General features: G+C 29.5%; 3 protein-coding genes across 34 annotated transcripts in view; 1 reads left to right on the forward strand and 2 right to left on the reverse strand.

The window, feature by feature from the left end:
* Nucleotides 1-78: 78 nt before the first annotated feature.
* Prx2 (Peroxiredoxin 2) lies at nucleotides 79-3013 on the reverse strand. Its single transcript, XM_086911603.1, has 4 exons — nucleotides 2852-3013; nucleotides 900-1050; nucleotides 495-803; nucleotides 79-415 (listed from the first exon to the last, which is right to left on the reverse strand). The coding sequence occupies exons 2-4, from the start codon at nucleotides 1031-1033 to the stop codon at nucleotides 271-273; spliced, it is 588 nt and encodes a 195-aa protein (XP_086767729.1). The 5' UTR covers nucleotides 1034-1050; nucleotides 2852-3013; the 3' UTR covers nucleotides 79-270.
* Nucleotides 2997-5141, forward strand: LOC100867701 (putative peptidyl-tRNA hydrolase PTRHD1). 4 transcript variants are annotated; one of them, XM_012489848.3, is made up of 3 exons: nucleotides 2997-3089; nucleotides 4530-4716; nucleotides 4880-5141. In XM_012489848.3, exons 2-3 carry the CDS (start codon nucleotides 4531-4533, stop codon nucleotides 5051-5053), a joined length of 360 nt encoding a protein of 119 aa, XP_012345302.1. In that variant the 5' UTR covers nucleotides 2997-3089; nucleotide 4530; the 3' UTR covers nucleotides 5054-5141. The 4 variants fall into 4 exon arrangements, with proteins under 4 accessions (XP_012345302.1, XP_086767742.1, XP_086767744.1 ...); XM_086911616.1 differs by having other exon boundaries at nucleotides 3024-3160; XM_086911618.1 differs by having other exon boundaries at nucleotides 3072-3827.
* A 963-nt stretch (nucleotides 5142-6104) lies between these two features.
* Nucleotides 6105-24600, reverse strand: part of LOC100867579 (uncharacterized) — a 200349-nt gene continuing 181853 nt past the window's right edge. For 10 of the 29 annotated variants that reach the window (XM_031918067.2, XM_086911451.1, XM_086911522.1 and 7 more), the window contains 16 exons: nucleotides 22627-22753; nucleotides 21832-21920; nucleotides 21402-21491; nucleotides 20967-21011; nucleotides 20516-20542; nucleotides 20348-20383; nucleotides 19611-19715; nucleotides 19061-19105; nucleotides 17552-17614; nucleotides 12844-12870; nucleotides 12599-12652; nucleotides 11066-11092; nucleotides 9532-9567; nucleotides 8533-8667; nucleotides 7615-7883; nucleotides 6829-6998 (listed from right to left, as the gene is read on the reverse strand). In XM_031918067.2, coding sequence (XP_031773927.1) covers nucleotides 7758-7883; nucleotides 8533-8667; nucleotides 9532-9567; nucleotides 11066-11092; nucleotides 12599-12652; nucleotides 12844-12870; nucleotides 17552-17614; nucleotides 19061-19105; nucleotides 19611-19715; nucleotides 20348-20383; nucleotides 20516-20542; nucleotides 20967-21011; nucleotides 21402-21491; nucleotides 21832-21920; nucleotides 22627-22753 — 1032 coding nt within the window. In that variant the 3' untranslated portion in view covers nucleotides 6829-6998; nucleotides 7615-7757. Of the gene's footprint in view, nucleotides 6999-7614; nucleotides 7884-8532; nucleotides 8668-9531; nucleotides 9568-11000; nucleotides 11093-12598; nucleotides 12653-12843; nucleotides 12871-17551; nucleotides 17615-19060; nucleotides 19106-19610; nucleotides 19716-20347; nucleotides 20384-20515; nucleotides 20543-20966; nucleotides 21012-21401; nucleotides 21492-21831; nucleotides 21921-22626; nucleotides 22754-24600 lie in introns of those variants that run through there. The other 19 variants (XM_086911512.1, XM_086911531.1, XM_086911527.1 and 16 more) reach the window with 14 other exon arrangements.

A 24600-nucleotide genomic window follows, 5' to 3' on the forward strand; every position in this document is an offset into this window, starting at 1 on the left:
ATTTATAATCATTAAACAAAAATAAAACTAGATAGTGAAATATATTATTTAAATGAGTGATTAATAAAATACACAATGTATGAAAGATACTTATTTATTGTAAGAAATGAAAATAGTTGATATTGAAAATATAATTAGTGTTAAGATTTTAAATTATATACCATGTTCATTACAGAACAAGTTTTTGATTGATTTTTAAAAAATGTAATATTTTACATAAATGACAGTTTTAATAAAGTATAGAAATTTTTTTCTTTCTTTTTTTTTTACTTATGTATCTTTAAAATATTCTTTAGAAGCAACTACATCAGGCTTCATAGTTTTCTTTCCTGGTTTCCAGCCAGCTGGACATACTTCTCCATGTTTATCAGTATATTGGAATGCTTGAACTAAACGCAAAGTCTCATCAACAGACCTATAAATATATGAATTTATTAAAATAAAGCAACATTATTTATTAGATATGTAAAAATATTAGTTTATGTGAATTTTACCTGCCAACTGGCAAGTCATTGATAGTAATTTGACGTAAATTTTGTTTGTCATCTATGATAAAGAGACCACGAAATGGAATTCCACTTTCTTCATCAAGCACGCCATAATCACGTGCGATCTTGGAACTTTTATCAGCAAGAAGAGGAATGTTCATTTCACCAAGACCACCTTGCTTACGTGGTGTATTTACCCATGCTAAATGACTGAAGTGAGAATCAGTTGATGCTGCAATGAGTTTACAACCAATTTGTTCAAATTCATCAGCACGATCGGAAAAGGCAATGATTTCAGTAGGGCAAACAAATGTACTGTAAAATAAATTATCATTTTTTAACATATGATACATAATTAAAAAATTACATCATCAAATACACACATATAAAATCATGAATTAAAATACGTACAAGTCTAATGGATAGAAGAATAGAACAAGATATTTTCCTTTATAATCAGAAAGAGAAATATCTTTAAATTCTCCATTTACAACTGCAGTACCTTGAAAAGCAGGTGCAGGTTTTTGAAGTGCTGGGACCGGCATTATTAAGTTTTGTATTTCTGTAATAGGAAAAAAATTTTCATGAATATAATTTGAAAAGAATTTTATTTTCCATTATAAAAGAAAGTTTATGTAAATATCCATTTTAGATTATAGTTATAGGTTATAATATTTTATTAAAATTATAATATTTACAGATATTATATAATAATATCAATATTATTATTTATTATTAATGTAAAAAACATTATATATTGTGCCTGATTAATATATACAATATATAAGATTTTCTACTTAATTGAGCATAGTTACATACTTCAAAAAAGATAGAAAAAAAAGATAGATAGTAAAAAAGATAGAAAAAATTAGAGATAGAAAAAAATTTTACAGGACAAAACTAAATTTATATTCCTGTATTATATTTATATAGTTTTATATATTTTTGTACTTGGAAAATGCAATTATTATATTTTTTTAAAAATTAAAACATAATTTTTCTTAGAATAAATTAATTTTGTGAAAAATTTTTTATACAATAGTAGTTTTATATAATAATATAATAAAATTTCTACATTAAAAACTAAATAATTTATAAAATGTTTTAATTTCCTTAAAATGAAATGCAAGCATGTCTTTAATTACTCTCTATCTTTTATAATTATTCTTTTAAATAATTACTTAGGTATTTGTAATATAATAAAAATTTACATATCTTTTTGCATGAACATAAAATATTAATATAAATTTTTAAGTTTTCTTTATAGCAAAATTAATCATTTTTTTTTTTTTAATTATAAAATTATGATTTTCAATTTTCGTGAAAATTTTTTTTAAACTTTTAACATTTTTCATTCAATTATTTCTTTTTCATAATCTTTTAATTTATCTTATTTACAAAAACTAAAAATAACCTTATTCATCCTATCTTTAACCTTTTTACATATCTCTGAAAATTGTTACATAAATTTTAGTTAGCTATATCATTATCATATATTATATTTTATTTGCTAAAAAAATAATGTCAAAAAGAAAAAAAATTGATTCTATATACGAAATTATGATATAAAAAACTCATAAAATTTAATAATATATTAATAATTGGAAAAAAGCAAATGAATAATTACAAAAGATAATCATTCCTTTATTCCAAATAATAAAACAAAATTTTAGGAATACTCATTTAAAATTAAAAAAAACAAGGAAAACTACAAGACGCTTTTGCTATATTACAGATCAATACAATTTAATCGATATTCAATATATATACATATAGATATACTAAAAAGTATCTTATATATGTATACTTATTATGTGAAAAAAGATATATAAGAATTTATATGGTCTTTCTAAAAAGACCTTTACAATTATGAAATTTTTTTATATATTATTAAAGATATATTTCATATAATCAGTAATATATTTTAAAAAAGTATATTATAATTTATATAATTTTATAAAATACAATTAAATTCTATTTCTAAAACTAATAAATTGATTTGCAATAATTATTCAATCATTTTCATGTATAGTAAGTATATTAGGTATTTCTTTTGTGTGAGTGGTTATTGCACCATCGAGAACTTTCTGAAACTAGATCGAATAAACTTTAAAAAAAAAAATTAAAAACAAATAAAAGCAAAATTCTATATAATTTCGATCTGTTTAATAATAATGAAATATAATTTTTGCATTTTTTGTATATATAAAGATTTATATTTATTATAATATTTCACAATTTTTAAATTTCCGTTTATAATCATATTTAAATATATATTAAACAGATAAAAATTAAAAATATTATAAAATTAATTGCATATAAATATTCAGTTCAAAATTAATGTAACTACATAAAATTTATACCTTATATTTTGTGACAAAATTATATTTTATGCAGAATCACTATTCGTCCAACAGTCTCACTTGCAAAGATGAGAATGGTAACCGGTTCAATGGAATTCACCTCCTATGTAATATTTGTAACTGAAAAACATCATATGCGCCATCTATAATCAGTGCTGCCCTCTGGAAGATTATATTTTTTTCTATGTATAGTATAGTATAGTTCTTTTAGAGAAAAATCAGTTTTATTTTTTGATAGGTATTATTAATGATTGTTTATACAAAAAGAAGAAGAACGCATAAAGATTATTTTTCTTGATTTTAATAAATGTGTATATCTTATTATTTATAAATGAAAATTATAAAATTATCAATTAATTGATTAATATATTATACATAGAAAGATTTGAATAAAAACAAATTGTATTTTAAAAAACAATATTTATTATAAATAATAAAATACAATAAAAAAAATCTCGAATATAAGTTATATTATAACAATAATTTTCATGTAAAATAAAATATGTTTAAATAATATTATAAATGAAAATTTAAATAAATAATATTATAGTATAGTAAAAAAATTTGAGTCATATAAAATAATAAAATTTTACATAAAAAAAAAAATTTCATAAATGTAATCAGAAAATGTAGATAGAATAATTCTAGAATAATGTATAGATAAAATAATATAGGAATATAATATAGGAAGTTACATGTAATGATTGAAATAATGATCTGTATTAATTTTTTTAATTACTATTACATTTTTATTTAATGTTATAATCTTGTAATTCTTTAAATGAATTTTTCCTATGATTAAATTTCGTCTCTTTTTTTATTTATATTCGAACAAAGATTGAAATTTATATAATATTCATTTTGTATTTTTTTTTTAATTAAATCATAAATTATTGTATATCAAAATTTTTATTAATTTTTTTTAAAATAATAATATAATCGGTATTTTTCTAATTGATAATAGTGTTATAAACAGGTAGCATTTTTTCTAAACATAGATTTTTTATTAAATAAACGAATAAAATTTCAAATTTTATATTTTATTGTATATATTAATGAGGTGTATTTAAATGTGTGTATTTATTTTGATAAAATTATAAAAACATATTTTATTTAAAAGAAGTAAAGATGATCAAAATTTTTTTTTAAACTTTTATTCATAAAAAAATTGCATCAGGTCATACATCTTTTGGTATATTAATAATAATGAAAAATATTTTAAATGTACAAAGTTATTGTATTCTACATAAATGAAATATGTTTTAAACATTATAACATATTATACACAGTATTTTTGTATGAGTAATTTGTCTTTAATAACAACAATTTATATAAATAATACATCTGATTTAAACTACAACGCCAAAAGAATATTACAATGATATTTGTATTTTACTTTTGGATATTATAATACTAAACAGACATTTCAATAGATAAATACTTTAAAAGTACTTCCTATTGTTTTCTTATTTATATGAATTATATATATTTTTGGCACTTACTATGTAAGGATTGTAAATTGCATTAAATTTAGTATACAGAAAATTAAAAGAATTTGACACAATTGACACAAATGTCCAAAATTTAATAATTCATCAAGATCAGCCTTACGATAATTTTTGCATATTCTATAATTTTATAATGTTCTAAGAAAATTAAATATCTTTTACATCATTAGGATGAGCGTGCTAGTTCAATATGTGATAGTAAGAGGAGATCTTCTGAAAACAATGGATTGGCCCATTGGCGCAGTTATAGCTCAAGCATGCCATGCGTGCACTGCTGTTACTCATCTTTTTTATAATGATAATTACACACAAGCCTACCTTGCCAATTTAGATGTTATGCACAAAGTTGTCTTGGAAGTAAGTATATCCAGGAACTATATGTATTATAGATATTAGACGTCAATTTGAACATATTATTGTGCATAACTCTTGTGTATACAATTTTTAAAATAGCGAAGGAGTATGGTGACATTTATAATATATTCATATATAGATATATTTATATTTATATTAATGTTAGATTCCAGATGAGACCAGTTTAAATAATTTATCTTTAACATTGACAAATGAGAACATCCATCATAAACTCTGGATTGAACAGCCTGAAAATATTCCAACATGTTTAGCAACAAAACCTTACCCAAAGGATAAAGTACAATCATATTTTAAGAAATATAAGTTACTTAAATTGTAAAAAGATATAATTTTGATTATATAACTATGTTATATATCTTCTACATTGTACATTAATTGTAATAAAACTAAATATTATAAAATAATAATTAATATAGTACTATATATTTTAAGGAATAATCAATATAAAATTTTAGTACCTGAAAGATTTTTACTACAAGAACTTACAAAAAAAAATTTCAAATTTAGTTTAGAAAAAGATAACATTAACACGTATTCAATTATCAAGTAATAAATTAATCTCATAAATTTATAAACTTTTCCCTTTATTTTTTATATTTTATTTTTCTTTATATATATATATATATATATATATATATATATATATATATATATATATATATATGTATGTATAAATAGGAATCAATTCCATCTCGGGATTTGCTATACGCCAATATGAAAACGATAGATATATACTTATTCTTTATTTAACAATACTTGATAGTATTGACAATGTGTACACGTTACTCCTTTGCTTTACAGTTGATATTATTACTAATCTAGATAAAAATGATATCAAGATATGCATTATTAACTGATATTTGTATAAAAATTTTCCCTCACGATTGTGCAAAAATATGCACTATTTTATTAGAACGTACCAAAGGCGATAAAATGACACAGGTACGCACATATTTATTGTGCACATAAATGACACATATCGGGGGAATAAGTATTAATCGTTCCTCGTTATAATAATCATATCTCATTATTTTTTCGATGAAAATAAAATTCAAGTTTCCTAGATGATTGAACACAATTGAAATTTATGAATACAAATTTTGATACATCAGAAAAATCAGATTTTTTTATAGATAGACATAATTTAAGAAGAAAAAAAAAAAAATATCTTAAAAACATAATAATGTATAATAAAAGTAATAATTATAGTAGAAATTATAGTAATATAAATACATAATATTATAATTATGCTTAAATGCTTTTGATTGCACTTTAGCAAACAAATAAATAGATAGAAAAATAACTAATTGATTTAGAAATTTACTTGAGAATATAATACGTCCAAGGTAACAATATTTTGAAAGATATAATTTTTTTTTTTTTTTTTTTTTAATATTTTAAAAGATACAATTTTCCTTTTCGAATTAATTTCGAGTTAAAAAAGGTAGAATAAGATTAACAATTTGACAATTTTAAAGATCTGAAATTTTTTTACATTTTATGCTTTCTCGAAACATTCTCATTCATATAACCAACAGAGAGACAAATTTATTTTTCATATAGAATTCACGTAGTATTTATATATATATAAAAAAAAAAAAAAAAAAAAATAAGAAAAAGAACACACATTGATAATCATATTAATAGATCAATAAATTGTCTATTGTTTTAGAACTTTGCTATATCGCTATGTTACGTTGTGCGAACGATATTTGATATAATTCGGTATCTTCTCTCTCTCTCTCTCTCTCTCTCTCTCTCTCTCTCTCTCTCTCTCACTTTTACTTATAATTAAAGTAATTTATAAATTACCGGTGTTTACGTTTACAATTATAAACAAATTGTCGATAAAATTATGATGTTCTAACCGCATTTCCGGTAGTAAGCTCTAAATATTTATGTACACGCACTATTTGCGGACGCTAAACACTGTAAGTACACTTATTTACAACACCCGATGGCAAGAATATTATTTCTGGCATACGTGTAATTATATGCCAAAAAAAAGAAAAAAAAATATATATATATGTAAAAAAATATATATATTTCTTTTTCTCAAATAACTCGATTCTAGTTCGCGTTAAACTGGATAAATTTTTTTTGTTTTTTCTTTTTTTTCCTTTTTTTTTTTTTTTTTACGATGGAGTATACACAGAGGTCCTCGAAAATATGTACTATCTTCTTCTTTTAATGCGTTTGTATCACTGCCCTTCTTCCTTTTGCGCTTCCTCTTCTAGCCAATCGTGAAGAATATTCCTTCTTCTCTGAAAACACGAGATCAAAAAAAAAAAGAAATTCTGATGTAAATATTTGCAACGACGTTTCTTTAAAGCTTAAAGCAAACGTAATGAAGATTTGTGTTCGCATTCAAAGATGAAGAGAGAAAAAAAAAAAAATAGAAGATGATCGCTTTGAAATACAATAAAAAGTAAAAGTACGTCGTATGCTTTTGAAATTTCGAAACGATTCCATTTTCGTCGTGATTTGCATTTTATGCATTTCGTCATTAATATTTAATTAGTTAGCAAACGAGAAATGAAAAGCGGACAATTTTAGACAAGCATAGGCAGCCAGAAAATATTGCTGTTACAATTTACTTGTTTTTAACCTTACTATTAAATCTTTTTCTTTTTTAATATGGATCAATCCTTTTTTATAAATAGGAAAGCAAAGCAAGCTTAGACTTCTTTCACTCTATTACAGCGTAGAATAGGTACAACAATTGGGATGATGCAGCAATGAAACCGGAAAGGAATAAGATTTGCAAGATTAATTTTATCGAAATCGTAGTTTTCTTCTCCGTTATTCAGGAGCATGGTATATATAGCCGCGACTGTACGTGCACACAACAGTTAGTATAACTACGGGACTTGCAATTACCAGGACCACGTTAGTTTGGGAGAGCAAGGTGAGACGAGTGATGAGGGCGATGGCTGTGGTGGTTTTGGTGGTTGTAGTGGTGATGGTAGTGGTAGTAGTGGTGGTAGTTGTTGGTAGTGATTAGGGCAGCGCACAACGAGCAATTATTGCTCGGCTAGATTTCCATTCGGATCCGTATACTCCTCGTATTCCTCTTCCGGCTCCTCGTAATCCGTTTCTGCAGGTTCAGGACCTTCGACAGCTGGTATCGAGGTGCTAGTGATGTCCTGCTAAGCACATACGAGAATCCAAGCGTTTCTACCTACTTAGTTTTCTTTTTTTTTGTTTGTTTTACAACTCCCCTTCTCACCAATCATGTTCCAAGCTTACTATTATAGACATTTCGATTTTTATCTCTCGTTGTTACACACCGACACTTGTTAGTTACTCCAACGAAAGCAAAGGTTGACGATGATTAAATTAACCCTGTATCTTGGCGCACTGTACCTTTTGCTTTTATTCGTTTCTTTAATTTGAATATTTCCAAAATTTAATTCACTATCACTTATACCCTAGAATCTATAAATTCTTTTCTCGTGCGTCAATTCAGGGTTAATAACAATCGAAAATAATCATGCCAAGTACTCTAAGGATAAAGGTTAAACCTTCATACTTATTCAATCTATATAAATATATATATACATATATCTAGAAAATTCTCCCACCCCAAATTACTTCAATCTTCAATAGAACCGATTAGATAAATAAACCTTGGCTCAAAGAAAAAAGAATCAAGTATCAGCGCGTATAAATGGGGGGAGGTGGGGAAAAGAGAAACGTGAGAAAAGAAGACAAGAACAAGGAAGTCGTCCATCCCGACGTTGGTTAAGCCGACGAGAAGAATTAATTGAAACGAATAGGGAGAACCTGGTGAGATACCTGGGGTGGCCTCCAACCGCATCCTGCCAGCGGAAGTCCGTCGGCCCCTAATGGACAGGGAGCATCGAGGCCGGGTACACCCTGATCTCCTTTGTTGCCTTTGTCGCCTTTCCTACCCCGTTTCCCCGGCGGTCCCTGTATTCATACACGAGAAACGTTTCAGCATCCAAATGGCGTGTTAACGTACAGGCGAAATTATTTTCGCGGACGTGCAAAAAAGGCCAGGCACAAGATAAAAAATCTCTTTATGCAATAATAATAAATCGTGATTAAAAACTGTGCAAATGAGCATTAAACGGTCCAAGATAAAGGCGTCGTGATATGTATACATATGTGTGTATATGTATAAAATTTGTCTTTGATCGATCTTTAAACGTCGAGCTTATTCAGAATAATAAAAGAAAGTAGTGGGTAGTCTAATGTTATGCTATGCACATTTCTAAGGAAGTTATTTAGTTTATTAATTTATACGCTGGTGGCAGCACACGTAATACGCATAAAAAATTGAATCTATCTATTCTTTTTTTTATTTATGATTTTCCTCGTCTTTCAACGTTACATGCGTGTGTGCAATGAACACAGTGTATTATCCCATTATTTTTGACAAATGATAGACAAATCTTACAACTTTGTGCTACAAAAATTTAAGATTAAGAAAGGATCGGAACACACGTGACAATTAAAATTAAATTATCTATGCGAATAATTGATTAATCGGTATTAGTTGGCAACGTGATAGCAGTTTATTGTTAATGATAATAATGGTGTAAAAATGATATTAGTAATGAACTGTATACAACAGATTTTTAGATCTAGGAACGAGGAATAAATTTCTCGTCAATCAGAGAGTTTTTTTTTTTTTTTTAATCGATCGAATGTATAAAGAATTTATTATGAGCTTGCTCGCTCGCCACAAACTACGAATTTTTTTTCTTTTTTTTTTTTTTTTTCCTTGCCCAATTATTTAAAACTGATTAGTCGAATTTCATCAATACTCACAGATTCGCCTTTAGCACCTTTCTCTCCCTTCGGTCCCTGGAATTGGTACGTCAAAGAATTTATTCGTTAAGTGACGGTCGTGCCTCTCTTCGTTTCTTTTCTACATGCACGATACGTATTGTATAGAAAAGAACTTTTCTATATTATACAATTTCTCTATGCGAAACTTGCTTTCAAATGGCATACAACATGTGACTACGATCACAAATGCGTGAAAATTAAATAATTAATGTTAAAAGAAGCAAGCAATGAAAGCTACAATTACATTTGAAACCCGTTTTACTTTTAATTTTTAACGGATGATCGGTTTGTTTTTTTTGTATCATTTTTTTTTTTTTTTTTATCAGTTTTGTACATTCTTAGAGAATTTGAATATCAAAATGGAGAGGATTGTGCGCTTCTCCCTCTCTTTTAGATTTAATTAAATTTTGAAAATAATTAACAGGTTAATTTTCATTGGAGCGAAAAAATCCTATTATAAAGAATTTTTAAGAAATTTATAGAAAGTTTGGTTAATAAATATTCAAGAAATTTTTTACTCGATTTGATAATTTTCAAAAAAAAAAATTTCCAAAAAAAAAGGAACAGAGAATGCATATGTACAAAACACGCATAGCTTTTGTAGTCTTTAAAATTGTCACTTTAACGTAAATATACAGTGATCCGTTTTATTAATATTCTGACATGACATGTTATTGATTGTTCTCTATAAATAAATTTTATTTATTCGATTTATTCTTTTTTGCCCGATATGCAATAAATTAAATAATGGCGAAATTTAATAAAAATTTAATAAACATCGGTTTATATTCAATTTATTTTATCATTGATTTAGAATGTAAATTTTGTAATTTAATTACAAAATTTATAGAAAAATATTTTCGCGATATTTTTTAACTTTCGTCATATCCAATTTATTGTTTACTGCGCAACCAGCTACAAAAAATATTTATCAAAAAACAATCAATAAAATAAAAAAAAAAAAAAAAAAAAAACGATGCCCGAATATTAACGATGAGCCACTGTGTACACAAAAACTTGACTCTTTAACAAATAATATCTCTGACTATTAATTCCATCTTATATTTCCAACTTCTTTTTAACATTGAAAATTTCGTAAAAATTTTCGAATTGCCTTAATAAAATTCAAATCTCGTAATGCTCGATCGAACAGACTACTACTGTTCACTACATCATAACAAGATAAAAAAAAAAAAAAAAAAAAAAAAAATACTACGAAATCGAAAGAGAAAATAAATTTTCGAAATGTATACTTTGAAGTGGCAAATAAATAATCGATAAAATTTGCAAGAGTAAAGGGATGATCGTGCAACAACATCTTTGGTGTTAAAGAGGGAGAAAGGCGCAAAACTTTTAATTTCAGCCCCCTCCTTTTTCGTGCAAAAGAAGTAAAGAGACGAATTTTGGGGCAGTCCCCGGGGTAGATCAGGCAGATGTATCGTCGTTACCCCGGGCTGGTTAGACTGTGTCGCAGTCACACCGAGGGGCGAGCGATAATCGAATGCCACTGTACCTCCGCGCCAGGAATTCCATCGGTACCCTGGGGATAAACAGAATGTGTCGTTGGGTGTCTCGACGACATCGTAATCGAGTTTCAGCTCGGATGAAATATCGTTGTTCACGGTTAAATAGTTAGATCGGACATCGAGCCGTTTTGATAATAAGAGGATTAGACAACTTGAAACTTCGTGCTATGGTAGAGTTTGCGATTGTTGGGAAAGTGTCGTAAAATGGGGTGGATGGAAGTAGAAAGAAAATTTTAGCAAAAAAAAAAAAAAAAAATAATCTTTTTTGAGTTACGATTGAGTTATTTGTCTTTTTTCTTTAATACTCGAATAACTTTCAATTTCTCACGCAATAAGAGTAAGATAAATTTAAGAAAACTCGCAAATTTTATTAACACGCTTTGAATAATCGCATTGGATCTTCAATATATCATTGATAAGATTCTTACGAGCAAAATTAGAAATTAGAAATTAGAAAAACTTTAAATCGTTATAATTTCGAATCATTGAATATGAATCTTATTCTTTAAAATATTTTTTCATTTATTCTAATACGATTTCCGGTTCCTGCGATATTATCATCTAAAAGAAAAGTAATTTTTAATCATTTACCCAATTGAATCTTATTAAAATTAGTAAAATTTTGAACCGTTGTAATTCCGAAGATAGTTACTTCCGGTTAACGAATGAGCTATCATTAGAGGCGCAGAACCTTCCTCTTTAAAATATTTTTTCATTTATTTCAATACGACTTCCGGTTGCCGAGATATCGTCGTGCAAAGAAAAAGATAATTTTTTATCGTTTATCTCCATCATTGTCACTTATTCGGATCTTTCGCTCGCACGTCTTTCTCGCTGAGTTATCGCAATATACCTTAGAAATTCTATTAAAATTAGCAAAACTTTAAACCGCTATAACTTCGAAGTAAATAATCTTTGGCCAACGAATGAACGATCATTAGAAGCGTAGAACCTTCCTCTTTAAAACGTTTTTTTATTTATCCCGATACAATTCCCGGTTGCCGAGATATCGTCGTGTAAAGAAAAAAGTAATTTTTCATTTTTACTATTTCTATCTTTGTCACTTAGTCTCGGATCTCCCGCTCGTCTTAATGACCCATTCAGACAAATAACAGCCGTAATTTTTAGAAAAATACATTCCTGGAAAGACGTAGTACACAAAAAAAAATGTATGTCACTGTGTCATAGCCCCATTTATTTTCGCATCTCTATAGAAACTTTTTTGTCTCGGTAACCGATCGAAATATCGAGATGAAACAAAAAGGAATTTTAATGAATATTAAAATATAAATTAAATTTGAATACTGGCTATATAAAAATTCACGATCTAATTATATTTATCGTTCATAAGTTTTTGAAAGATTAATAAAGATGTTTTTTATTCACCCCATTTTACGCTAATTGAAACGTTATTTGGCAAATTTAGAATGAAAAATGGTTTTTTAGTAACAAATATTAATTATAAAATTCTAGGATAGTTTCAATAATTTTTCATTTTCATTTGGGAAGAGGATACTTACAGGTAGGCCAGGATCCCCTCTTTCTCCTTTTGTCCCTGGTTCTCCTTGCGCACCCTGCAAGTATGAAGAAATATAACGAATAATGTGATCTGCACGCACACGCTCGAACAATACCCGTTATATTTTCAACCAGGACTTAATCTATGCCTGAATGTGATGAAATCGTAGTGTGAGCGTAGTAATCGAGGATCCAAAAATCATAAATATAATGTATGGTTAAACGGGTCTCCCCGAGGATTGCTCACCTTCATGCCGTCTAATCCTGGTGGCCCCTGAAAGGCAGAGGAAATCTTGTCAGATTCATTGAAGTCACCTGATAATCGATATCGAATATGCCGATTCAAGTGTAATTTATTATCAAGATATTTTTATTAAGACGACGCCCTTTGACGCCCTTCATTCACAGCAATATTGTATCTTGCCAAGCTCTTCAGAAACGTTTCAACCTTATCTTGACTGATATATTTGTGCACGCATGTTTCAGAATAAAATTAAGCATTCTTATCAATTCATAATGGTTCGAAACAAAAGTTTAATAAAAAAATTAACGAATGACGATAAATTGGCTAATTGTCATTATTTATTTATTTCTGACTTATTTCGATAAAAAAATAATATTAGGTGTATCGATTCATTGTAAAATAATCTTTTTGATGTGATAAAACAAATAAAATAAAATTAATGTACCACGTATTTTGATGTTGTAAATGTAAATATAAAATGAATTAATCAAATATCATTCATCGTACAGAAAATCTTCTGATATTTAACGACAGATAAAATATCAATCTTTTCCTAGAGCCAGGCAAAGGTACAAAAGATGGGTGGGCGTGTTAGGCAAAGGAAAAGATGAAGAAGGAGCTCAATCGAATTCGAGAAAAAATAGAGAACTAAAATAAAACCAGCGGATTTCACGTTGGTACGCTTGAATTATGACTGAAAAAAAAAAAAAAAAAAAAAAAATAAACCTTCGCAATAATAATCTATTTACGAGATGGCATAACGATCCAACAATTTAATTTACGTTACCGTGGTGGTCGCAGCAAATTAACACGTGTTAATTTCTCTCTCTCTCTCTCTCTCGCTCTCTTTCTCTCTCTCTTTCATGATCATGATCTTATAATATAATATTAATAAAAAAAAAGAAAAAGAAAAAGAAGAAAGAAAGATGTAGATATTCGCAGAAAGAAGAAAGAAGGACGAAGAAGAGAAACAAAGTGTAATAAAAAAAAAAAAAAAGAGATAGAAATTTTTGAACAATGATCGTCGGATCGCAGCCAGAGCAAAATGCAAAGCGGTAATTTCACTACAAGGTGTGTGTGTGTGTTGGTGGATAAGCGTTAAAAAATTTCGAAAGGGCATCATATAGAAGCAAAGGACACAGGCACATGCACATTCTGTTTATTAATTGGGACAATGTAAAACAAAATTGTTAGAGTCAATTAATTCTTATACGTAAATACGTCGCCGTATTCTCTATAATTTTTTTTTTCTTTTCTTTTCTTTTCTTTTCTTTTCTTATCTTTTCTTTTTTTCTTTTTTTTTTTTTTTTTTTTTCGTTAATTACCAAGGCGCGCCGCTTTACAATACACACATACGCACGCACATAAAATGTTATGTGTTTATTCCTTCCCCGCATACTTTTTTCTATACTCGTCGTCACATGCACGTGTACACGTATATGCGTACGTACACACGTATAACCGTGTACGTGTACATATACACATACACATGCATACAGATATCGTAAACACGCATACACACGCATACATACACGTCTCGATCGATTACCATTACTTCTCTCTCTCTTTCTTCTTTTTTTTTTTATTTTTCTTCGAAACTCTTGTGTGCATATGCACGTGTATGGATTGTTCACCGTAATGGGCGCTCATTCACACTGTTTTATCGTTATTACTTCGCATTATCGCATTAACGTTACCATTTAATGTGCTTTCACGATACGAGAGCTTCATACTTTTACTCGTTTTCCATTACTTTTCGTTTAAAAACTACTCGCATTAACCTTTATGCACTATTTTAGGTTAGGATATGCACAGCGAAACGGTAGGCTATTTATTAGACGCTTTCTAACCGAGGCCAGCGAAAATATCGTTCAACACATTTGGCAAACCCCGTTTCTATCGGTGTCGATATTATTCTAAATTGTACAACTTTTCCTCTCGTTTTATTTAATTTAAGGTGTCAACGTGTTATAGGTGACTAGGATCACAAAATAAAGGATACTCATTTCACACGTTAAGTACATTGTAAGTTATTACACGTGGTAGTTATATGTATCTTTCCCACTCTGTACTATATCTTGTGTTCTTTTAGGCCATTATTATAGTTGTGTCTGTCCTTGCATTTTTCAATTATTTTCGTGTAACAAATTAGACGAATCAATTTATCTCTTCTCGTGTTTTCATTCGAATCGGAATTTTCTCTATCATTCGAATTTCTTATTTGCCTAAATTATTATTCAATTAATTATCGATCTATAAATTTATATTGTTAATTAATTATTTACGTTTGGTTATTTGTACGTGAGCATACCATGCATTATACGTGAAAAAATAAATGGATTATAGTGTAAGTGTAGGTGTTAAAAAATAGCGAACGTAAAAATGTGTTTTAAAACAAAAAACTATAAAATTCTAAGAAATAACATTTTTTCCCGGATGATCTTGAGTCAAAACGTGTTAAAAAAATATATGTTTCGTGATCGTAAATTAAATAGACGGTGATGTGATTTCTTATTTAAAAATATTACTTTTGGAAAGTAACGATTTAAAATTTAAAATAAAAGTAAAATTTGTATGAATAAATTTATATGTGTGTGTATAACAAAATATATTAGAAAATAATTTCAGACAAATCTTATAGATTTTTCTCTTCTCTTCAATTCTAAAATATATAAACTACTTCTATACAAAAATTTATTATATTTCCAAATTTTAATACGATCAGGTTCACATTTCTGGCGGTACGAAAGATACGATAAATTTATATTTGCCAATAAAATGTTTATATATATATATATATATGAAAAAACCTAAATTTTTCTATTATACACATTTTTTTTTATTGATACGTTACATCTCGAACAAACACAATGATCGAAAAAAATATATTTTGGAAATAAACAGAAGTACAATGTAAAAAAAAAAAAAAAAAAAAAAAAAAATAGCTTGTTAAGTACAAATCGTAAATAATTTAAACTAAAATATGATGGAATAAAAAAAAGTTTGATATAAATAAATAAGTCCACGATAAAAAGTTGCGAGATTATTAAAAAAAAATTAAAATCTAAAACGAAGAAATAAACTAAGAGAAAGAAAAAAAAAATACATATAAAATAGTAGATAAATAAAGAAATAATATAGAAATAAGTATCTAAAGATAATTGAGCTATCAAAATGTTCGATAAACGTGTCCCAGTGGTGTTTTTCGATAGCTTACAAGGTGTCGCAAAATATTTTATACAATATTTATCAACCTTAATCTATATATAGTGTGTTTAATTTAAAAACGTTTTAAGGCAAAATTTGCTTAGCTTTCGTACCGCGTTACCACGTTATAACGCCAAAGCTTTCCGATTTAACATCAGTAGTATCAGTATAAGGTATTTATCCCTTGGTGTATGCGCACACACACCATACACAAAACACATACACACACGTGCGCGCGCGCACGCAAACATACACACGCACACGCACACAAAACGTTGAGTTAAATTTATATAGAGTATATATATATATATATATGTATATACGTTAAAAAGGACGGATGGTAGTGCGATCATCCGCTCGATAATTACCGTTGGATAAATTAAATGTACAGCACCGACCGAGTGTTATATTTGCATATATCGAAAGAGAGGAAGAAATTTAAAAAAAAAGAAGAAAAAAAAAAAAGATGAACAAAAAAATTGAGAGAGGAAAAAAAAAAAAAAAAAAAAAGGGGGGAACAGAGACAAGCATCGAATAATTTACACATCGAGTATCTATTGGAAGACGCTTCGTTTCTCCCGAAACTTCACTCTCTTTTCACACATCGACACGAAGAATATCCATCGATCGAAATTATTATCGATTTATCGATTATCCTCTATCTCAAGAGTAAATTATCTTTTTTTTTTTTTTTTTTTTTTTTTTCCTTTTTTAATATCTTATTACGTCTGCTGCTACACTTTTGCACCCGCTATTATAAATACAAGAGTTACACAGTCACCTTATCCATATTAACCACACGTTTAAGACACGTTTCGCTACGATCTTTCTTCTTCCTCGAATAACACTACTACTAAAATCGTAGTAAAATCCTTTCTCCTTTCCTCTTTTCGTTTCGGTTCGAGAGCATGATATATATATATATATATGCCCGCAAATTTTCCTCCCCCTTTTTTCTTTAAGGACGGCCCTTTAAGCTCCCCTATCATTACTCATGGTTGAAGGATATCGTTAGTTAGATCCCAATCGATAATCCTATGAAAATATCCACCAGACATTGCTCGTACGATATAACTCGAATGCGATTAACTAACACTCATCATCCTCGCGATTATACACTTATATCCAATAAATGCTAACGATATGACTTGCAACATCGAGAAACTTGTTTCGACAAGTTTGTTCATCCGAGAAGGGATCCTTATTCGTCCCTCGAGTTGTCCCTTTCTTTTTTTTCTTTTTGTTTTTGCAGGATGACGATAATAATAATAATAATAATAATAATAATCGAATCGTTTCACACGTAACGACACGGTGGCAAACAAACTCGAGAGGCAAAATCAAGGGATCATCCGAAGAGGTGTGTATATATATATATGTATATATACGACATTCTTGCCGAATGAGCGACAATTTTACACTGGTCGTTAGTGAATGCCTAGTAATGATTCAGCAGCGAGGCCAAATAACGATGACGTTAGGAGCGAGAGGTCCGCGTTCTTACCATGGCACCAGGTTTCCCGGCATCCCCGGGTTTTCCGGACTCTCCTCTCAGTCCCATGGGGCCCTGCAAAGAAACAGATCGATGCTGTCGATCAGTGATTCGATTGGGGGCGAGGGGATGGGTCGCTCGAAATCCTTCGAAACTCGATCGACTCTTTCGAATTTGAAATTAGCGAAATTTAAGTGGGAATGGAAACTTGAAAATCGATGGATATACAAATTTTTCGTGAAATTTATATATGTAACTTTAGTTCATGATGATAATATTTGATTATTTTGTATTTTGTATATTTAAAAGTACAAAGTTTTGTGATACAGGATTCATCTTTCTTGGGAGATTAAAGAATACTTTTTACTGAAAAATTGTATTAGGTATGTTTATAAGTTTTGTTTCTTTGATTACTATTTAAAGATTCGATCGACTTTGACACTAATCCTTGATACTGATTTCGATTAAACTTGATTTCATCGTTATTTGAATCTTCTTACTGTTGTAGTCACTTTCAGACTTTTGAAATCCAAAAAATAACTTGTATAAATAAATTACGAAAAGATTATTATAATGTAAAAAAAAAAAAAAAAAAAAAGGAAAAAAGGAAAAAATAATTTCAAACATCGAGAATTTCGAGTTTCGATAATTTCGAAAGTTTTGAGACCGTAGAAAATTTCGCGAATCTAAAAATCAGGTTTCGACCCATCTCTGATTAAACGTAATGAACGAATTTTTATATTGGTTGATTATTTCAGCGTGCCATTTTTTTTTTTTTTTTGTTTTTTAGCTGTTCGTGGCATCGATATGCATACATATTACTTATCGTGTAATTGTTTCGTTTGTGTGTTTTCTTGTTCCTCTGTAATTTTTATTCTAGCAACATGATCGATTTATTATAATTTTTATCAGAAATCGAATTTGTAGAATTTTTTTATAATACAGTAGACAGTTCGGAAAGTTCATAGAATTTTTTTTACAATAAGTTTAATAAATACATTTTCTTTCTTATTTAAAAAAGAGAAGATATCTCGTTTATGTATCCTTCAAGATAAATTATTTTTCTAATCATAAAATAATTACTTCGTTATGTATGAAATTTAAAATTTTATTATTATTGTTTCAAGTGTAAAATTGAAAATTAATATTTAAAGAAAATATGAATAAAAAAAAAAATAAATAAATAAAAAGTATATATCTTGTTATTTCAACGAGATAACATAAAATAATATCATACTTTACTTATTTACTTATTTCAAGCAGCATTGTTAAAAGAATACAAGAAAGAAATGGCAAAGAAATTACTGCAAAGAAAAAAATGATCGTTAATTTCCGCTACGAACTTCTCGAACTATATTTCACTTTTCAAACTGACACTTTTCTTCGATACCTTTTCTAACACCTTAGGGATAAATAAATTTCAAGGATGGTTCCATATGCATTTAACTCTATTCCTGGTATTTTATCGCGTTTTACAACCTACCTAACCTACAAACCTAATCTTGAGAGGAAAATACGTACGGGTAGTCCCATTGGACCAGGATCTCCTTTCGCACCCTTCTCTCCCTGTAATGTAAAAAAAAAAAAAAAACGATCAAATGAGAATATTCCTATTCCACTTTATATATAACACGTTTCGTTTCCTCGCCCTCGTCGATGTCGTATGATATAACGTAACGTTTATATCTCAACTACAATGTGTGAAAGTATATATATAGAAGAAACAGATAATGTCAATTTACTAAACTTAACAAACTTTTTTTTCTTCCTTCTAAATTAAAATCTGTGACGTTCCATTCTAGCATTTTCTTTCTTTTTTTATTTTCCAAAATATTTATCAAGATTTTTCACTTTCAGCAAGTAGAGTGAGAAACAATTCTAGGATCTATCGTAACTTTTTAGTTGAAGTATATCTTGATTATGCCAGATGGATTATTTTAATTTTAAAAAGGATGGCGTGACGTATCGTTAAAATTATACAAAATCATTGATATGGCGTTGATATAACGCGTTGATGCGTATTCTACAGATTGCAATTATAGAATGATTTTTTTTGTTTAATATTACTGACAGGATCGCCTTTGGCACCATCGTGTCCTCGGTCGCCTTTTATGCCAGGTGGACCTTGGAGGCCAGGAGTACCAGCTGGGCCTGGTGGTCCCGGTGGTCCCATTATCTGCAACCAGAGTTCGTCTCGTTATTTCAAATTTTATTTAAAATAATTTAAAACAGTGGTTCTAAATCCATAATATTTTCACTTTTTTCACAATTCTTCGCTTTGGTTTATTCAAAGGATGCAAAAAAAAAATTTTTTCAAAAATTTTCGTATTCAAAGACTTCGTCGTTAAATTATTCCATGTTGATGTTGATTTTTACATTGAAAAGGAATCGTAGGTTACTTGAATATTACAAAAGGGAATCACAATTCGAAGAAAGAAGAAAAAAATTGGAAAACAATATTATTAATATTTATTAATTACCAATAAGACACTTTTCTTTTGAAAATTTTTCTCATCTTCTAATGAAAAAAGAGAATTCGTCTTAGGAAAAAAAAAAAAAAAAAAAAGGAAAAGAACACAAGTTTATCAATTATTTCTCGAGAGTCCTCTTTTAAACTTTTCTTCAAACTTTTATTTGCATCTATAAAAATCTTGTTAAATTATTTCACGTTGCCAATTTCCACAATTTATAACTTTTATTTATCGTAAGAATTACTCGCAAGAAGAGAAATAAAATTGGGGGACACTGCGTTTTATTAATCAAACGATAAGACCCGAACGGAATACGAAAAGTTCAAACGTTACTCACCACTTCACCAGCGTTTACTTCAAACGTGCCGTCTCCCTGCAATAAAACGAGCGCAACGTTACTACGCGAACGGTGTGAATATTCTCTCACGATAATAAAATCTCGACAAGATTCGTCGATTCCCAACAATGTTACGTTATTATTAGAAATGTGAGATGGTGGACGTACCTGCCTTCTCCTAAGTTTCTTGTATTTCTGTCGAACGGCCAGTGCGAATTGTGCGTGTCGTTTCATGAAAAGAAATAGATTTTTATCGTTGAAATTTCGTCGGTTCAACCATGCTCGTTAAAACGCCGTTTATTATGCTCCCGAGCCTTCGATTTCGAGGCAATTGACGCTGGACGATACATATGTATATATATATATACACACACTTGTCACACACGTCGAAATCAAAGGCCCGGAATTACTCGCAGCGAAAATTGATGGATATTCAACGACTCTCGGGTTCGACGAACGGTATTCTATGGGAGGGGTCAATTATATCTCTCATCTTTGCCCGTTCAATTGGGATTTAAAATGAAAAGATTTCGATACGAGAGAGAGAGGGTTTTTTTCTTTCTTTTTTTTTGATCGTCCATCTGCTGCGCGTTTAAGTATTATCGAGAGATCGACTCACCGATTCACCTTTCTCCCCTTTTTCACCTTTCAACCCTGGATAACCCTGTTTAGAACAACGTGGTGGCGTTAAATCTTTGTTCGAATACGTATTATTTCGTAGTTTTCTTTTTTTTTTTTATGCCAAGAAAGCTCTGCCTGTCGAAAGAAACGGAAGATCGTTCTTTCTTTGTTTAACAAGGATATTATAAATATGGGTTTAAAAATAAAAGTCACGAGTTAAAGGAAAAAATTCGATTATTTCAAGATCAATTTATCCAATTTTTAGCCAATATCCATCATATATCTAATTTTTCAAGTCACGAGAATTATTTATAGAGCAGCATTGCACGAATAATTTATTTCATCGTATATTTTTCCACGATAAAAGGCAGAATTTTCTTGGTTACCTGATATAATTGAATAAATATTGTAACAAGTCGAGTGGTTTACATACCGGTGGACCAGGCAAACCTGGTGGCCCCATAAGTCCCGGAGGTCCGATATCTCCGTAGTCACCTTTTTCACCTTTGGGCCCAGAAATTCCCTGTACAAATATTTAATATTGGCAATAAATGTGTGTATATACATCAAATTTTATTCCTTGAGAACCCATATAATGTACTCGAAAATAAAATTTCGTCAAAAATTCGATAATAATTCCTGTGATATTTAACCAGAATGTTATCACAACATTGTTAAAACCTCGTAAGATCTCGTATATGTGAAGAACAAATATAAAGTTTTGCAGTATAAAAAACAATTCCTTCAAACAATGTGCATACGATGAAAATTATCAACGTTTCTATTAATACGTTTTTGTGTAGATCGACAAAGAAATCAGATTAATTTAATTGATTACATTTTCACACGCGTAATTTACTTACTGGCAATCCTGGAGGACCCTGTATACCAGTCTCCCCATCCGTTCCATTGAGCCCAGGTAAACCAGGATGTCCTTGCTCTCCCTTTGGTCCTGAAATTACGAAGTTCTTTACTAGTACGATTAAATAATACGATTGTTCTCGATCCTTCGTATCCTTCGCGATAATCCATCCCCTACAGATGAAATACTCGATTATTAATTTCACTCTCTCTCTCTCTCTCTCTCTCTCTGGCTACATCATCGCAACACTCTCTTCATTTTCGAATTCATTCGAATCACCATTAATGGGAGCAAATGATATATATATATATATATATCGAGATTCCACGAGGTAATAATGAATAATAAGACACTGGAGATGAGTGATCTCTCTCTCTCAAATTTTCAAGATCGGACAAGAAACGATAAAAGAGAGAAACGTCAATCGAGGGGAAAGATTTCAATCGAGGATGGTTTGAAAATTTTTGAAAAGAGACTATATATATATATATATCGAAAGTGTACGAAAAGACAGAACAGGCTTTTCTTGTTCGTCCATTCACTCCATCGTGATATCCAGACGAGATGTAGGAGGATACGATATATCGATCGTGTCGAGTTTTAAAGAATAGTTTTTAAAGAATAGTCACATCCTATGACGAACACGACTATATAGACGATCCACAAGATCGGGAGAGATGCGAGGGGAAGAAAACCCTTTTATTTGGTTGTAGCAGGATTTATATATATATATCGTTCATATTGTCATCCATCTTTTTCTTCAATTTCGCAGAGGAATGGCTCTTGAAAAATCTACCTGGTGAGCCCGTGTCTCCCTTGGTTCCTTTATCGCCTCGGTAACCCCGTTCCCCGGGATCACCCTTTGGACCCGGTAGACCGGGTGGGCCTCTCATCAATGCCACACCGCTCTCACCCTTGAAACCCTATAATGTAACACTGTAAGGTCAGGTCCAACCAGGTCCTCCATCTTTAAACTATCTTTTTTTTTTTTTTTTTTTTCGAAAATTCTTTTTCTCTTACGACGAAGCGTTAATCGGTGTCATTTTTAGGTTAGGATGGGCACAGAGGGAGAGGAGATTCGGTTTTATTTATCATGGAAGTTATCTATTTCGGTGGTCGATTTTGGCATCAGTTTTTTTTTTTTTTTCTGATCGATTTTCTTTTCTTTCTTGGCTGCGATTGTTTTTTTTTTTTTTTTTTTTTTTCGATTTGGAAACGACTTGTGCCAAAATCGATCGATCGAGGATTACGATTAACAAAAAACACGAAACCTAGACACACTAACGTTTAATTCGAAAAACACAAAAGTTTTACTAAGGGTGTGAATATCGCATGCAATCGACGACAACAACGGGAACGCTTGTTAGTAGGGATCAAATTTAGTAGAAAAATGGAAGCTATTAGAATCCTTATCCCCACTTTCCTCTCCGTTTCATTAAATTTTAATTCGGTATTGTTTTTCATCGTAAATCGATGATAAATATATTCCTGGTGATAATCATAATTTGACCGAATTTGAAAATGTTTCAAGTAATAAATTCATTAAGCAAAAAGACGATAGTCCAGTTATTATGTACAAAAATTAATTATGAATTTCACTTCGATCAAAAATATTTGTCCGAGAGAAAAGAGGGGATTAAAACGAACGAATTAGAAGAGGGCCAAAACAAAAAAAAAAAAAAAATACGTATATATAATTAAAAAAAAAACAATAGTAAAATTAGCTGCGTATGACACGACGTACGAATACTTTTTCGAAACCGTAAAGCTACTGCTAGTAGTAGTAGTTGAGGGGCTGTTGTTTGATACTTACGCGACAATCGCAGGCTTGCATCGATCACCGGTCGATAAAGTTGCGAGAGCCTCAAAGCCGGGGTAGTAGTAGTAGTAGTAGTAGTAGTAGTAGTAGTGGTAGTGGTAGTAGTATTAGTTATTAGTGATTTGTACCGACACACACGAGGGAAGAAGTAGTGTGGTGTTACTTTTGCTACATTAAACACAAATTAGTTACACAAGCTACGTACACTACGCCAAAGACTATTGACTAAGATAAGATAAAAAAGCGACATCACACAGTCTTTCTCTCTCTCTCTCTCTCTCTCTTTCTCGTTCTCGTTCTCTCTCTTTCTCTCTCACCTTCGCCATCATCGTCTCTTTCTTCTTACCCTCCCTTGTCCCCAATCAATTTATTCTTTCGCAATTCGTTGTTATTATAGCGCACACAGATGGACAGTTTGTTAGATGAACTAGAACTGTTCACTTTCACGCGACGAGATAAGAATCGAGTAGAGGAATTGCTTGCGAGAGAATAATATATTTAATGTAGTACAGGTTCATTCGATTAACTTTATTTGAGAATTAATCCTCAAATCTTTATATCATTGATATTTTTGTTTTTGTTTTTTTTTTTTGGTGTGGGTAAACTTTTAAAAAACTTTAAGAATACAACAAATTTTTCTCTTATCCTTTTGATAAATAGATGATGGATTTTTTAAAAGAGCAAAGTTTTCGATAACTTCGATTTTCATTTCATGGATGATGGAGAAAGAATATTTTTTTTTTTTTGAAAACTATCTCTCGTATAAATTTCATCAAAATATTGTAATTGTAAATTGTATTGTAATTGTGGAATGTATTCTCTTGTTAATAGAGATCAGTGTTGGGGTAATTAATTTAATTAATCAATGATTAATGATTATGACTATTACTCTGATTATCAATTGCGATTAATGATTATTTTTATTTTAATTGATGTATAACTGTGATTAAC

Source organism: Apis florea, unplaced genomic scaffold, assembly GCF_048593485.1.
Source record: "Apis florea isolate Af1SG1 unplaced genomic scaffold, ASM4859348v1 contig_1789_pilon, whole genome shotgun sequence".
NCBI classification, from domain to species: Eukaryota; Metazoa; Arthropoda; class Insecta; order Hymenoptera; family Apidae; genus Apis; species Apis florea.